Below are 15,420 nucleotides of genomic sequence, written 5' to 3'. Positions count from 1 at the left end.
AACAGGGCCTTGAAAATCACAAAAGTAGGTCTGCTTCTCTCCCCTCAGTCCCACGATGCAGGGAGACTGCTGCCAGCAGTGCTCCCTGAAAATAATCAAAGAAACTCAGTAGAGCTCCCCTGTGTGTGACCAGTCTCACTGGGCACAGAATCTAAACTGGAGTCTGGAGGAGGGGCATAGAGGGAGGAGCCAGTGCACACCCATTCAAAGTCTTAAAGTGCCCATGTCTCCTGCGGTTCCCGTCTATACCCCATGGTTCTTGAAGCATCCCCAGCATCCTCTAGGACGTATGAGAAATATAGTTCAATGACTGTTAGTGCCATTTGTTGGACATCAAACAGCAAGTGTGAGGCAGCCAATATCGCTGTTCATATCAATGTTCAAAGTCCCACATATTATGCCTGTCCAAATACCAATATAACCCAATTATTTCTAGGGTGGCATATAGGGATGTATGGACACAATGGCGAGATTATATGTAACGCTTGCCGTTTATGATCAAATAATATATGCGAGCAGCAGTGGTCTCTCTGACCGCGCAGGAGTCTTTCCGGCACCCACGGTCTGTGAGTTTATTAGATGTACCCTGACAGCAGTAATCATACTAGTTGCGACTAACGTGTCTCGGCACCCACAGTCTGGGATAGTATACTGTAAATCAGAGTATGCCCTGATAGCGGTATTGTAATCAATCACGGCCGGCGTCTCCCGGCACTCGCAATTCGGAAGTGTATTAAATACACCCTGAGAGCGGTAGTCTCACTGACCGCGGCCGGCGTCTCCCGGCACAGTCATATTAGATGTGTCCGGACAGTAATGATTTCGCTGACCGCACCCCGCGGTCTGACAGGATCTGTTTACAGGTGTCACTTTCTATCTAATAGATTGATATATGAGCGGTCAGCCTGTTGAACTACTGTATATTGGGTCTCCAGTATAATGCAGCCACATGTGATATCACCATGCTACTAACGAGCACGTCCCGCTCACAGCGGCTGTCACTATCCGTCTCACTACAAGAAATCACACAGCAGTTTGTTACATAACATACACACACATTTAGACATTTCTAAGGGTTTAAATACCCATATATACAGTGGTTTTAGCTAATGAATTGACAGACACGTTTAGCACGTGTGCTGTCCTGCCTAACGACCGTTTCGTATTACAGCTTAATCAAAGGGAACCCGAGCCTCGGGCGAAAGGGAGTGAGCGCCAGCATCCCATGCACCGGGATATTCTACCCAACCCTTGAAAAATATAGAGCACTTAATTAGCATGTAGACTTGACGGGTATTCAATTAAGTGTCGTTTTATCGACTGGTTGAAGAAATAGCACTAATTCAACACGGGGTATTCAATTGCGGGCATTTTAGATAATTTTTTAACTTGTTTTCGCTCATGCCGTTTCACTTTTTTTTTGTTGAATCGGAATAGGCGAAAATTGCGCCACAAATGAGCTAAGCCGCCTGTGATTCGCCAAAACACGTGTATCGGCGGCAAATTCAACGATACACGTGGTTTTCGCCAGTGCCGGATTTTTCAACCAGTCGAAAAAACGACAGGGACATTGAATAGGTTGAATATAAATGCAACCTAAAAATAGGCGAAAAGTGCAGTTTTTTCGACTGGTCGAAAAAACGTCACTAATTAAATACCTCCCTATATATGCTGTGGCCACAGTCTGAAACTAACAAACCATACTTTAACACTTTGTTAGAAGGAGAAAACGTACAAAAAATGTAAAACTGTACAGAAACTTTTGGTTTATTATATTGCCAAAAGAAAACAGCCAATGGTAATTTTTCATAGAACATAATATGCTTACTTACAGCATTTTAAAGTCTTAACAAAAACTTTCAGACAGAATAAAAACTATGAATGGCTTTAAGAAAACAAAACCGTATTCACAGAGAACAAAATGCTTTCTAGTAGTTTTGCAAATATTTAAATGTGTTCAAGGAAAACATTAATGCACTACATGCATCATACAGTACACAACAGGATCAATGTAATTTTTCAAAAAAGGAGAACATACATGAAATATATATATACACAAAATTGCAGTTCTATTTAGAAGATTAAACTGTAAAGCCTTCAAAGGTGTTTGGTTTCACAATCCAAGACCCGAACCCTTGCTGTTGCAAATAGCATTTCAGCAACCCTTTTGCTTCTTGGTAGGGTACGGCAAGTCTCTAAAACAAAGATAAAAATAAGTAAATAAAATTAATAAAACTGTGTAAATAAAATATATTTAGTGAGAAATGTGAGAGTACCTGGACTTTTAACATGTTTTTGGTTTTGTTACATACTGTATGATGACAAACTAGACAAAAAGGATAATTATGGTTGACTTACCATGGTTAAATCTTTCTGCGAGTAACATTGGTTCCACAGGGAAACATTGGGGTGTTGAGATGGATCTTGATCCAAAGGCATCAACAGGCTAAAGCTTTAGACTGTCCCAGGATGCAATTGGGCCTCCTCTATAACCCGCCCCCAGGCACCAGTCCAATGCAGGAGCAGGTAAAAGAAAAGGTAGATGTTAGTCACATAGAATCACGTTCTCACGACAGGAGGAGGGACTAGCGGCTAATGCCATACAAACCCATAGAAGCTAGGTGCATCAGGGTGGGCGCCCTGTGGAACCAATGTACCTTGAAGAAAGATTTAACCATGGTAAGTCAACCATAAATCTCCTTTTCTGCAGCGGGGTAATCTGGTTTCCACAAGGAAACATCAGGAATATCCTAAAGCAATTCCTCATGGGGGGGGGATGTGCTGTAGCAGGTATGAGAACCCGGCGTCCTGGAAGGCGGAAGTAGCAAAGGCATAGAACCTAATAAACGTGTTCACTGAGGACCATGTAGCCGCCTTGCACAATTGATCAGCGGACACACCTCGGCGGGCAGCCCAAGAAGGTCCAATAGACCGAGTAGAATGGGCTTTGATAGTGTCAGGAGCTGGGAGTCCAGCCTGCGCATAGGCTTGTGCAATCACCATTCTAATCCATCTGGCCAAGGTTTGCTTATTTGCAGGCCAGCCACGTTTGTGAAAACCAAAAAGGGTATCTGACCTACTGATAGAGGCAGTCCTCTCCACATAAATACGGAGAGCCCTTAACACATCCAAAGACCGCTCTTTGGATGACAAATCAGAAGAGATAAAGGCCGGAACCACAATCTCTTGGTTAAGGTGAAAAGATGACACCACCTTAGGCAAATAACCAGGACAAGTTCTAAGAACTGCCCGGTCACGGTGAAATATCAGAAAAGGTGGACGACAGTACAGAGCGTCTAAGTCTGACACCCTTCTAGCAGAGGCAATAGCCAGTAGGAACAGGACTTTGATCGTGAGCCATTTAAGGTCCACTGACTCAAGAGGTTCAAATGGAGACTCTTGCAGGGCATTCAGGACAACAGACAGATCCCATGGAGCCACAGGAGGAACATAGGGAGGCTGAATCCGTAAAACACTGAGTGAAAGTATGAACGTCAGAAATAGACACAATTTTTCTCTGAAACCACACCGACAAGGCAAAGATATGAACCTTGAGGGAGGCCAGAAGAAGGCCTAAATCCAGGCCTTGTTGTAGAAAAGCTAAAAATCTTTAAGTACTGAATTTGGAAGCATCGTAATTCTTAGCAGCACACCAGGTGAAGTAAGAATTCCAGACCCCATAATAAATACACGCAGATGTCGGTTTGCGGGCCTTCAGTATAGTTTGGATAACCACCTTGGAAATTGCTTTGGCCCTTAGGAGTGAAGCTTCAAGAGCCACACCGTCAAAGCCACTCTGGCTAGGTCCGGATAGACATAAGGGCCCTGAATGAGGAGGTCTGGGCGTTGAGGAAGTAGAAGAGGATGCTCTATTGCTAGACCCTGCAGGTCTGAGAACCAATGCCGTCTTGGCCATGCTGGAGCAACTAAAAGTAGTATTCCTCTTTCTTGTTTGAACTTCCGCAGTACCATGGCCAGGAGTGACATTGGAGGGAACACGTATGGCAGACGAAAGATCCATGGAATTACTAGTGCGTCCACGAACGCTGCTTGAGGATCCCTGGTCCTTGATCCGAAAACCAGAACTTTGTGATTATGTCGAGACGCCATCAGGTCTACATCTGGTAGGCCCCACTTGTCCACTAGGAGTTGAGAGACCTCCTGATGAAAACTCCACTCTCCAGTGTGCACGTCCTGACGACTGAGGAAATCTGCTTCCCAGATGAGGACTCCCGGAATGAACACTGCCGATATTGCTGGCAGATGGCGTTCCGCCCAACGAAAGATTTTTGACACATCCATCATTGCCATGCGGCTTCGAGTGCCGCCTTGTTGGTTCATGTATGCCACAGTGGTGGCGTTGTCTGACCGTACTTGAACAGGCTTGTTCTGTATCAGAGGCAGGGCGAGAGACAAAGCATTGAACACTGTCCACAATTCCAGAATGTTTATAGGGAGAAGTGATTCCTCCATGGTCCACCGACCATGGAAAGAGTGTTGCTCCAACACTGCGCCACAACCCCTAAGACTGGCGTCCGTAGTCAGTAGGACCCAGTTGGTGATCCAGAAGGGATGGCCACTGCTCAACTGCTGGTGGTCCTGTAGCCTCCAGGTCAGTGACAGACGAACCTCCGGAGTCAAAGAGATCATGTGAGACCTGAATCGATGAGGTAAGCCGTCCCATTTGGAAAGGATTAACCTCTGCCGAGGGCGGGAATGAAATTGAGCGTACTCTACCATGTCGAACGCCGACACCATGAGGCCTAGTACTTGCATCGCCGAGTGTATCGACACTCTTGGGCGAGAGAGTAAGTATCTGATCCTGTCCTGAAAGTTTCAGGACTTTCTCTGGAGACAGAAACAACAGTTGGCTGTGTGTGTCCAGCAGTGCCCTCAGGTGCACCATGCTCCGAGCAGAGACCAGCGACGACTTCTTCCAGTTGATAAGCCACCCGTGGGCTTGTAGGCAGTTTACCGTCAGTTGTAGATGACTAAGGAGGACATTGTGGGAGTTTGCCAGAATCAGCAAGTCGTCCAGATATGGCAGGATACGGACTCCCTGGCGATGGAGATGAGCCATCATCACGTCCATAACCTTGGTGAAGATCCGATGGGCTGTGGCCAATCCAAACGGCAGAGCCTGGAATTGATAGTGAAGGTTGCCAATAGCAAACCGCAGCTATTGCTGATGCGATATGGCAATAGGTATATGCAGGTAGGTATCTTGTATATCCAGGGATACCATATAGTCTCCGGGTTCCATGGCCAGTACAATTGAGCGCAGTGTTTCCATACGGAACCTGGACACTCTCACAAATTTGTTCAGTGATTTGAGTATAGGCCGGAAAGATACATTGGGTTTCGGGACTAGAAACAGGGTCGAGTAGTATCCTCTGCCTCTCTGGGACAGAGGTACCAGCACCACCACTCCTGTGTCCAGGAGAGAATGCACAACCAGTTGTAGAGCTTGCGCTTTCAATGGATCCGAAGGGATAACCATTGTGCAGAACTGGCGAGGGGGATGTCTCTTGAAAGAGACTGTGCACCCGTGAGACAACTTCTCGCACCCATGAGTCTGAAGTGGTCTTCAACTAGACCTGGGGGAATCGCAGAAGTCGGCCTCCCACCCTGGGGTGTTAAAGTCGAAAAATATTGTAATACATATGCCTTGTACTAACCCCATGCACATGCCCGCTGCGCGTGCACTCGCTCTGCCGTGCGTGCGCATATCCGCAATTTGCGTAACGGAGCTTTCCTTGGCCATGCGCCTTAGCGCGTGGTATGCGCATTTACGGTAGTTTGTGAGCGGATAGAGGGTTATTAGAACATTACATATTTAACCCAAATAGTGTACATTGTAGATATAGTTCCCCTAGACCATGTCAGCGAGTATTATTAGTTTAAACAGTTCCTGGACAGAGGGATTCGCCTTTGCATGATAGTAAGGGTCTGATAAAGGTTGGAAGGTGATGCCTAGTATCCAGCTGTAGGGTATTTTGAGGGTAACATTCCGGTGTTAGTTAGAGAAAGATCGCTTGTTCCTGCGTATAGTTATGTACAAAAGTAGAATATGAACATTAACTGTATTTACTGTATTTTATGTATGCGGTGGGAATCCAGAGGATACCACCCACAAGAGCAGTTGGGGAAAGACATCGCCCACCTATTCAAATCCACCTATGACCTTTTCTGTAATGTAGAGACACATCCCTGTGTCCAATGGACAATGAGATTACAATGACCATTGTATTGTGTATGCCTGTTGTGTATAAAAAGACCATTGTTGCCTAGCAGGTGAGAAGACTCTAAACGCTATCTGTATGACCAGCGGAGGACCGAGCCGGGTTGCGCTTGCGAACATTCTCACGTATGTATATTCTCTGTGGCCATTATTCTGTTTAGATTTACTTGTTAGCCTGTAGTGTATGATTTGTATTGTTTTTACCTTTTGGAATTAATCCACGGAGGCCTTAGAACCCTGTGGTTGCAACTACAAATCAGTGTTGTGTTTTCACTTTCCTGCCTGGGCTTTAAAGTAGATTTATCTGTATAAGGTGTATAAGCATTGATAAGGTGTACGCACTGCGGGTACTTTGTATCGCCAGCGCTACTTAAGGTTTAAAGGTATTACATCATTACAGTACTTTGCTGTTAAGGGTTTAAAGTATAAGCATATCATTACATTGTATCATTAACAAGGTTTAAAGGTTATCAATTGTGTGCGCGCTCGCTGTGTGTACTCTGTACACTCAGCGCAGCGTGTGTACGCCAAGTGCGTACCACGTGCAGGACTCTGTACGCAAATAGCGTACAAAGTGCGTAGCACGTGTATTAAGTCTAGCGGCCATAACGGCTCCACGGTAAAAGTGTATTTAGAGGTATAGCATTGCGGTCTAAGATAATATCGACATTATCAATTGGGAGCTCGTCCGGTTCCTTCTCATACCAGCAGCCTAGCAGAGTTTTCGCAGACTTTATCTATCAGCAAAGGGCGGAAGGGTATCCCCCTGTAAACCTTCTCTTGGTCGGGGGATACAATAAGTGCTGATTAGATAAGTGTCTGCCGTGCATGGTTTGAAGGGATGCTGGAGGGATCCGTAAGGTAAGAACGCAAAAGCTATTTTACCTTTTAAATTCTGTAAATTTGTTGTTTGGCGCCAAATGCGCACGCAACACACACATACACCGGTATTTGGTACTTTGCATATCTGATCACACTATTGCCATAATCACTGATTACTAGATTTATTTTGACCTGTACTGGAAAATTTGTTGCTATTTAGTTAACATATAGAGTTAATATTTAAGGGAGTAAGTGTAAGACGCACACGCAGCCTGGCCTAGTTGTAAAGGTTTATACAGTAGAAACTGTGTGTGTGTTAAGTAAGTGATTATAGTTAAATATCGCTTATATTTATAGAAGTGTGGGATTTGTAGTACTGCGGACGTACGGCCTTTGTACACGTGTCTCGGACAACGTTCGGGACTGCGTACGCAACGTAAAGGCCTACACACGTGGCGTGTTCACGCAACGTGCGTACAGGTACGCCCACTAAATACAAATCACACAATAGCATTGTTTCAGTTTAGGCGAGACGATAGCCACGCGATAACAGCACAAATTTGTTCAGTTTCCAATATTTAGTTTAAAAGAACCTTCTCTTACTGTGTCACCTCTGGGACTAAGGCTGTTTATCTGAATGAAAGTAAATTTTCTGTACAGAAAAACCAAAGTGTATATGAGTGAACGAGCGTGAGTGTGCAAACAAAGGTTTTGTGGACCCAGGGAATTCAGTATCCCGTAGGAGACCACATCAGGTGAGTGGACACTTGGTGGCGTGGGAGTGGCTTTCTCACGTTAACATTGATTAAGGTATAAAGGAGCAATTAGTATAACAGCAGACCAAGAGGTCAGCGAAGTCAGAAATCCGCTGACAAAGTTAAGCGAAGCTCTGAATACCGTGGCCTAAAAGGTCAGCAGTGAGTTGTATAGAGAGAGCAGCCCCGGAGGTTAGCGTAGTACCCATATAGGCCTGTTCTGAAAAGCTCCGGCTGAGGTTTCGCAGCCTGAAAAACGATTCCATTGGTCGTATAGCGGATAAGTAACAGTTACTTATACGCCGTGTGATTGTACCGCGCGTTAGTTTGTGCAATATTTAGTTCAACTTGATACCCATTACGCCATTTGCGTAAAATCGCGGGATCATAGACGCTAATTGTAGCACACGCAACGTGATTTGTGTAAGTTTTTTTATTTTAAGGGAGTTTCACTGGTCACTCAGGAAGTCTCCAACGACCAATATTTACTGGGAAGGGTAAGTCACTCCCACACACTCTCAGTAAATAGAGGTTACAAAGAGCCCTAGGTTGGGTACGACCGGTGCTGAGGACAGTACTTAGGTGTATTGGCCAACGTGGGCGTGAGTGGGTGAGAGCGTTCTGAGAACTTTCACCGTTTGCCTTACCACTGAGTATTTTGTTTTTTTGTAGGAATTAGCTGAGAAGGCAATACCTGCAAAAGAATGGGGGCCAGTTGCTCAAGTAAGGGACGATCAACCAGGGTTCAGGTTGATATTCCGCGGCCCAAAGGGTCGGCGAGGTACATAATGTGTGAGAAAATAAGAATTTACTCACCGGTAATTCTATTTCTCGTAGTCCGTAGTGGATGCTGGGAACTCCGTAAGGACCATGGGGAATAGACGGGCTCCGCAGGAGACTGGGCACTCTAAAAGAAAGATTAGGTACTATCTGGTGTGCACTGGCTCCTCCCTCTATGCCCCTCCTCCAGACCTCAGTTAAGGAAACTGTGCCCGGAAGAGCTGACACAACAAGGAAAGGATTTGGAATCCAGGGTAAGACTCATACCAGCCACACCAATCACACCGTACAACTTGTGATAACCATACCCAGTTAACAGTATGAACAACAACTGAGCCTCAGTAACAGATGGCTCATAACAATAACTAGTGATGAGCGGATTCGGTTTTACTCGGTTCTCAAAACCGAATCTTATTGGCTCACTGATGTCACGTGTTTTGTATAGCCAATAAGATTCGGTTTTGAGAACCGAGTAAAACAGAGTAAAACCGAATCCGCTCATCACTAACAATAACCCTTTAGTTAAGCAATAACTATATACATGTCTTGCAGAGAGTCCGCACTTGGGACGGGCGCCCAGCATCCACTACGGACTACGAGAAATAGAATTACCGGTGAGTAAATTCTTATTTTCTCTGACGTCTTAGTGGATGCTGGGAATTCCGTAAGGACCATGGGGATTATACCAAAGCTCCCAAACGGGCGGGAGAGTGCGGATGACTCTGCAGCACCGCATGAGCAAATTCAAGGTCCTCCTCAGCCAGGGTATCAAACTTGTAGAACTTAGCAAACTTGTTTGACCCCGACCAAGTAGCAGCTCGGCAAAGCTGTAAAGCCGAGACCCCTTGGGCAGCCGCCCAAGAAGAGCCCACCTTCCTTGTGGAATGGGCTTTCACCATTTTGGATGCGGCAATCCAGCCGCAGAGTGAACCAGCTGAATCGTGCTATAGATCCAGCGAACAATAGTCTGCTTCGAAGCAGGAGCGCCAACCTTGTTAACATACAGAATAAACAGCGAGTCAGACTTTCTGACTCCCGCCTTTCTGGAAACATCAATTTTCAAAGCCCGGACTACGTCCAGCAACTTGGAATCCTCCAAGTCCCTAGTAGCCGCAGGCACCACAATAGGCTGGTTCAAATGAAACGATGATACCACCCTAGGAAGAAATTGGGGACGAGTCCTCAATTCTGCCCTGTCCATATGGAAGATCAGAAAAGGGTTTTTACATGACAAAAACCGCCAATACTGACACACACCTAGCCGAAGCTAAGGCCAATAGCATGACCACTTTCCACGTGAGATATTTTAGCTCCATGGTCTTAAGTGGCTCAAACCAGTGGGATTTCAGGAAATCCAACACAACGTTAAGATCCCAAGGTGCCACCGGTGGCACAAAAGGAGGCTGAATATGCAGCACCCCCGGAACAACATCTGAACTTCAGGCAGTGAAGCCAGTTCATTTTTAGAGAAAATGTATAGGGCCAAAATCTTGACCTTTATAGATCCTAATTTTAGGCCCATAGTCACTCCTGACTGTAGGAAGTGCAGGAATCGACCCCAATGGAATTCCTCTGTAGGGCCTTCCCGGCCTCACACCAAGCAACCTATTTTCGCAATATACAGTGAAAAAGTCTTGCTGTCACGTCTTTCCTAGCCTTTATCAGCATAGAAATAACTGCATCCGGAATGCCCTTTTCCGCTAGGATCCGGCGTTCAACCGCCCTGCCGTCAAATGCAGCCGCGGTAAATTTTGGAACAGACAGGGCCCCTGTTGCAACATGTCCTGTCTGAGAGGCAGAAGCCCTGAGTCCTCTGAGAGCATTTCCTGCAGCTCCGGGTACCGAGTCCTTCTTGGCCAATTCGGAGCAAAGAATATTGTTTTCACTCCTCCTTTTATTACAATTCTCAGCCCTTGGGTATGAGAGGAAGAGGAGGGAATACAGAGACCGACTGGAACACCCACGGTGTTACTAGTGCGACCACAGCTATCACCTGAGGGTCCCTTGACCCGGCGTAAAACCTTTTTTAGCTTTTTATTGAGGTGGGACGCCATCTAGTCCACCTTAGGCAGTTCCCATCAATTTGCAAACTGCGTGAAGACTTCCTGATGAAGTCCCCACTTTCCCGGGTGGAGGTCGTGCCTACTGAGGAAGTCTGCTTCCCAGATGTCCACTCCCGGAACGAACACTGCTGACAGTGCGCTTACTTGATTCTCCGCCCAGCGAAGAATTCTGGCGGCTTCTACCCTCGCCACCCTGCTCCTTGTGCCGCCTTGGCGGTTTACATGAACCCCTGCGGTCTGACTGGATCAGAACCGGTTGGTCGCGAAGCAGGATCTCCGCTTGACTTAGGGCGTTGTATATGGCCCTTAGTTCCAGGATATTGATGTGAAGGCAAGTCAGTTGACTTGACCACAGACCTTGGAAATTTCTTCCCTGTGTAACTGCCCCCCACCCTCGGAGGCTTGCATCCGTGGTCACCAGGATCCAGTCCTGAATGCCGAATCTGCGGCCCTCGAGAAGGTGAGCACTCTGCAGCCACCACAGGAGAGACACCCTGGCACTGGGGGATAGGGTGATTTACCGATGCATCTGAAGAGGTGATCCGGACCACTTGTCCAGTAAGTCCCATTGGAAGGTCCCCGCATGGAACCTGCCTAAGGGGATGGCCTCGTATGATGCCACCATCCTTCCCAGGACTCGAGTGCAGTGATGCACTGACACCTGTTTTGGTTTTAATATATTCCTGACCAGTGTCATGAGCTCCTGAGCTCTCTCTATCGGGAGATAACCCTTTTCTGGTCTGTGTCTAGGATCGTGCCTAGGAGAGGCAGATGAGCTGTAAGAACCAACTGCGACTTTGGAATATATAGAATCCAGCCGTGTTGCCGTTACACTTCCAGAGAAAGTGATACGCTGTTCAGCAACTGCTCTCTTGATCTCGCTTTTATGAGGAGATTGTCCAAGTACGTGATAATAGTGACACCTTGCTTCCGCAGGAGCACAATCATATCCGCCATTACCATGGTGAATAATCTCGGGGCCGTGGAGAGACCAAACGGCAACATCTGAAATTGGTAATGACAATCCCGTACCGCAATTCTGAGGTACGCCTAATGAGGTGGATAAATGGGGACCTGAAGGTATGCATCCCTTATGTCCCGATTCACAATAAAGTCTCCCCTTTTTAGGCTTGCACTGACCGCTCTTAGCGATTCCATCTTGAACTTGAACCTTCTCAGGTATATGTTCAGGGATTTTTAATTCAATATGGGTCTGACCGAACCGTCTGGTTTCGGGATTACAACATGGTCTAATAATAACACCCTCATGTTTAAGGAGGGGACCCTTGACCACCACCTGTTAAAGATACAATTTGTGAATTGCAGATAACACTGGCTCCCTCTCTTGGGGGGAAGCCCGCAAGGCCGTCGGTGAGGGGGCATCTTCTCACAGTCCAGCTTGTATCCCTGAGACACAATATCTATTTGCCCAGGGATCGAATAGGGAGTGAACCCACTTGTGGCTAAACTTACGAAGGCGTGTCCCCACCGGGCCTAGCTCCGCCTGTGGAGCCCCAGCGACATTGGTGGATTTTTGTAGGGGCCGGGGAGGACTTCTGTTCCTGGGAACTAGCTGCCCGGCTCTGACAAGAAAGGACGCCTCTCAGACTTTCTTGTTTCTTTATACGAAAGGCTGCATTTAATAATGTCGTGCTTTCTTAGGCTGTGCAGGAATATAAGGCAAACTAGCAGAATTACCAGCTATAGCTGTGGAGACCAGGCCCGAGAACCCTTCTCCACACAATCCTCAGCCTTCCATATGCCTCTTAAGTCGGCATCATCTGTCCAATGCATATTCTACAGGACACGTCAAGCAGAGATCGACATAGCTTTGACCCTAGGACCCAGTATACTCATGTCTCTTTGGGCATGCTTTATAACTATATATCTCACTTAAGACAGCATCTTTAATATATTTATATTGCATACTAGGGTCTCATCTCTGCTGATAAGGTACCTGTCCACGCTGCCACAGCGCTATAAACCCATGCCGACACAATCGCCGGTCTGGGTAGTATACTAGAATGTGCACGCTATCTGCAGGATCCCTGAGAATAGCAAGTGCTACCGTCTGTGCAAACAGGACACCCCAGGGGAAGATTCTCAACATATCCTGGCCCTAGTGGGGAAAGGATACAGCCTGAGAATTCTCTTGTGGGAAGCTGCCGTCTCTTGTCTGGAGATTCCCGCTCTTTTTCCTCATGAGAGGAGGGAAATTTACCTCAGCATTCTTCCCCTTAAACATGTGTACTCTCGTGTCAGGGACAGATGAGTCATAGGTGATATGCAAATCATCTATTATTTCAATAATCATATATTGAATACCTTATAGCCATCTTGGCTGTAACTTTGCATTATCGTAGTCGACAGTGGAGTTAAACTCCATGTCGATACCAGTGTTTGTTATTATGGATAGTGAGCATTGAGAGACTCTGAAGGTCTCTGCGACATAGGGACAGACATGGGTAGATTTCCTGTCTGTTCCCTAACCTTTTGTGCAATAAATTCACCTTAGCACTTACACATATCCAAACAGGTGTCGGCGTTGTCGACGGAGACACCCTCTCACACACATATCCGCTCTATCACCTCCTTAGAGGAGCCTTTTACCTCAGACATGTCGACACACGCGTACCGACACACCACACACACAGGGGATGCTCTATTTGAGGACAGTTCCCCCACAAGGCCCTTTGGAGAGACAGAGAGAGAGTATGCCAGCACACACCCCAGCGCTATATAACCCAGGGATTACACTACAACTCAGTGTTTACCCAGTAGCTGCTGTATATACAAATTTTGCGCCTAAATTTATGTGCCCCCCTCTCTTTTCACCCTTTGTGTACCAGGATACTGCCGGGGAGAGCCTGGGGAGCTTCCTTCCAGCGGAGCTGTGAAGAGAAAATGGCGCTGGTGTGCTGAGGAAGAAGGCCCAGCCCCGTCAGCGGCGGGCTTCTGTCCTGTTTATGACTAAAAATGGCGGGGGTTTTACACATACAGTTTTCCAGACTGTATTATGTGTATATATTGCCAAAAGGTATACTTATTGCTGCCCAGGGCGCCCCCCCCCCAGCGCCCTGCACCCTACAGTGACCAGAGTGTGTGGTGTGCAGTGGGAGCAATGGCGCACAGCTGCAATGCTGTGCGCTACCTTAATGAAGACAGGAGTCTTCTACCGCCGATTTTATCTCCTTCTTCTGTCTTCTGGCTCTGCAAGGGGGACGGCGGCGCGGCTCCGGGAACGGGCGATCGAGATCAGGCCCTGTGTTCGAACCCTCTGGAGCTAATGGTGTCCAGTAGCCTAAGAAGCACAAGCTAGCTGCACGCAGGTAGGTTTGCTTCTCTCCCCTCAGTCCCACGTAGCAGTGAGTCTGTTGCCAGCAGATCTCACTGAAAATAAAAAACCTAACAAATACTTTCTTTCTAGCAAGCTCAGGAGAGCCCACTAGGTGCATCCAGCTCTGGCCGGGCACAGATTCTAACTGAGGTCTGGAGGAGGGGCATAGAGGGAGGAGCCAGTGCACACCAGATAGTACCTAATCTTTCTTTTAGAGTGCCCAGTCTCCTGCGGAGCCCGTCTATTCCCCATGGTCCTTACGGAGTTCCCAGCATCCACTAGGACGTCAGAGAAATATGGATCACACGCAGAGGTTTTATGCAATGAATGGGAACGTATGACTGCGGAAGATAGGGAACCATTCCCTAAGGTAGGCAGTTTTAGTCCAGAGGTGTTGCAAAATTTAAGGAGAAGGATATGTCTAATAAAATCCAGAAAACAAAGGATTAGACATACAGATTGTTTACATTTATGGCAGCAGGAGGGTGATATGCAAAGGGGATTAGCTCAAACAGCTGGTTCCAACCCTAGCAGGAAACTGATAGCAACTGCACCACCACCACTGTACAGGAGAAAGTGGCTACAGAGAATGGCATACTAATATATGATAAGAGTGAACTTGATAAATGTATTAATACTAACCCGTGCAAGTTGTATCCATCTTAAACTTCCCTCAGGACTACGACCAAGAAGATGAGCCCAGCACGATATCGGCACTCTCTCTAGCAGCTACCATACAAGACACACAAGTGGGCACGGCCCAACCAGTAAGAGCAGTAGCAAAGGCCCTTAGCGGAGGGACAGGTGAGGTCGTGTCCACAGGTAAGTACGGTACAGTACATTATGCAGAGTCAATTGCACCTCACATTGCACAAGCAACCCAGAATGATGTAATTGAACTAAATCCTGTCAGGGTGATCGCAGTCCCCAATGGGAAAACGGACGCTCAGGGAATCACTCCCGTCAGGAACATTGCTATGCATTGTCCCTGGTCCCGGACAGAGTTGTGGACAATTATGTCTGAATTTCCCGATCCAGAAAAGATCTAGCTGCATGTCAGAGGTTTATTAGAGAACTAGGTAACGCCACCGAACCCACAAACAAAGATTGGCGGACAGTGCTACGGGCATGTTTGCCCTCCAATATTGACGCTGTGATATTCATTGCTGATTGTAAATTAGACGCAGAGGTACCTCTCACTGATGAATACGCTCACGAGAATGTACGACAGATCAATCTGCAATTAGGAGTATATTTCCCAACTGTTGTCAAGTGGAATAAAATCTTCTCCATTAGACAAAAAGAAGGTGAAACTGCTTCTGAATATTTCCATTGAGCACTGCAGGAAATGGCTAGATACACTGGGGTCGAGGATATTAAGGAAAATATACATCATAGAGAGATAGCTGTGTCCGTATTAAT

At 46.8% G+C, this 15,420-nt stretch overlaps 1 protein-coding gene across 10 annotated transcripts in view; it reads right to left on the bottom strand.

The window, feature by feature from the left end:
- The window catches only part of ADAD1 (adenosine deaminase domain containing 1), a 660,856-nt gene that overhangs the window by 75,596 nt on the left and 569,840 nt on the right, over positions 1–15,420 (bottom strand). The window contains exon 12 of one of the 10 annotated variants that reach the window (XM_063920275.1): positions 1,744–2,195. The exons of 8 other annotated variants lie outside the window; for them this stretch is intronic. In XM_063920275.1, the coding sequence (XP_063776345.1) occupies positions 2,082–2,195 (114 nt within the window). In that variant the 3' untranslated portion in view covers positions 1,744–2,081. Of the gene's footprint in view, positions 1–1,743; positions 2,196–15,420 lie in introns of those variants that run through there. One more of the 10 variants, XM_063920278.1, reaches the window with a different exon arrangement.

This window comes from Pseudophryne corroboree, chromosome 1, assembly GCF_028390025.1.
Source record: "Pseudophryne corroboree isolate aPseCor3 chromosome 1, aPseCor3.hap2, whole genome shotgun sequence".
In the NCBI taxonomy this organism is placed as follows: Eukaryota; Metazoa; Chordata; class Amphibia; order Anura; family Myobatrachidae; genus Pseudophryne; species Pseudophryne corroboree.
The sequence above is the reverse complement of the archived record's forward strand: the minus strand, read 5'-3'. Positions and strand labels throughout refer to the sequence as shown.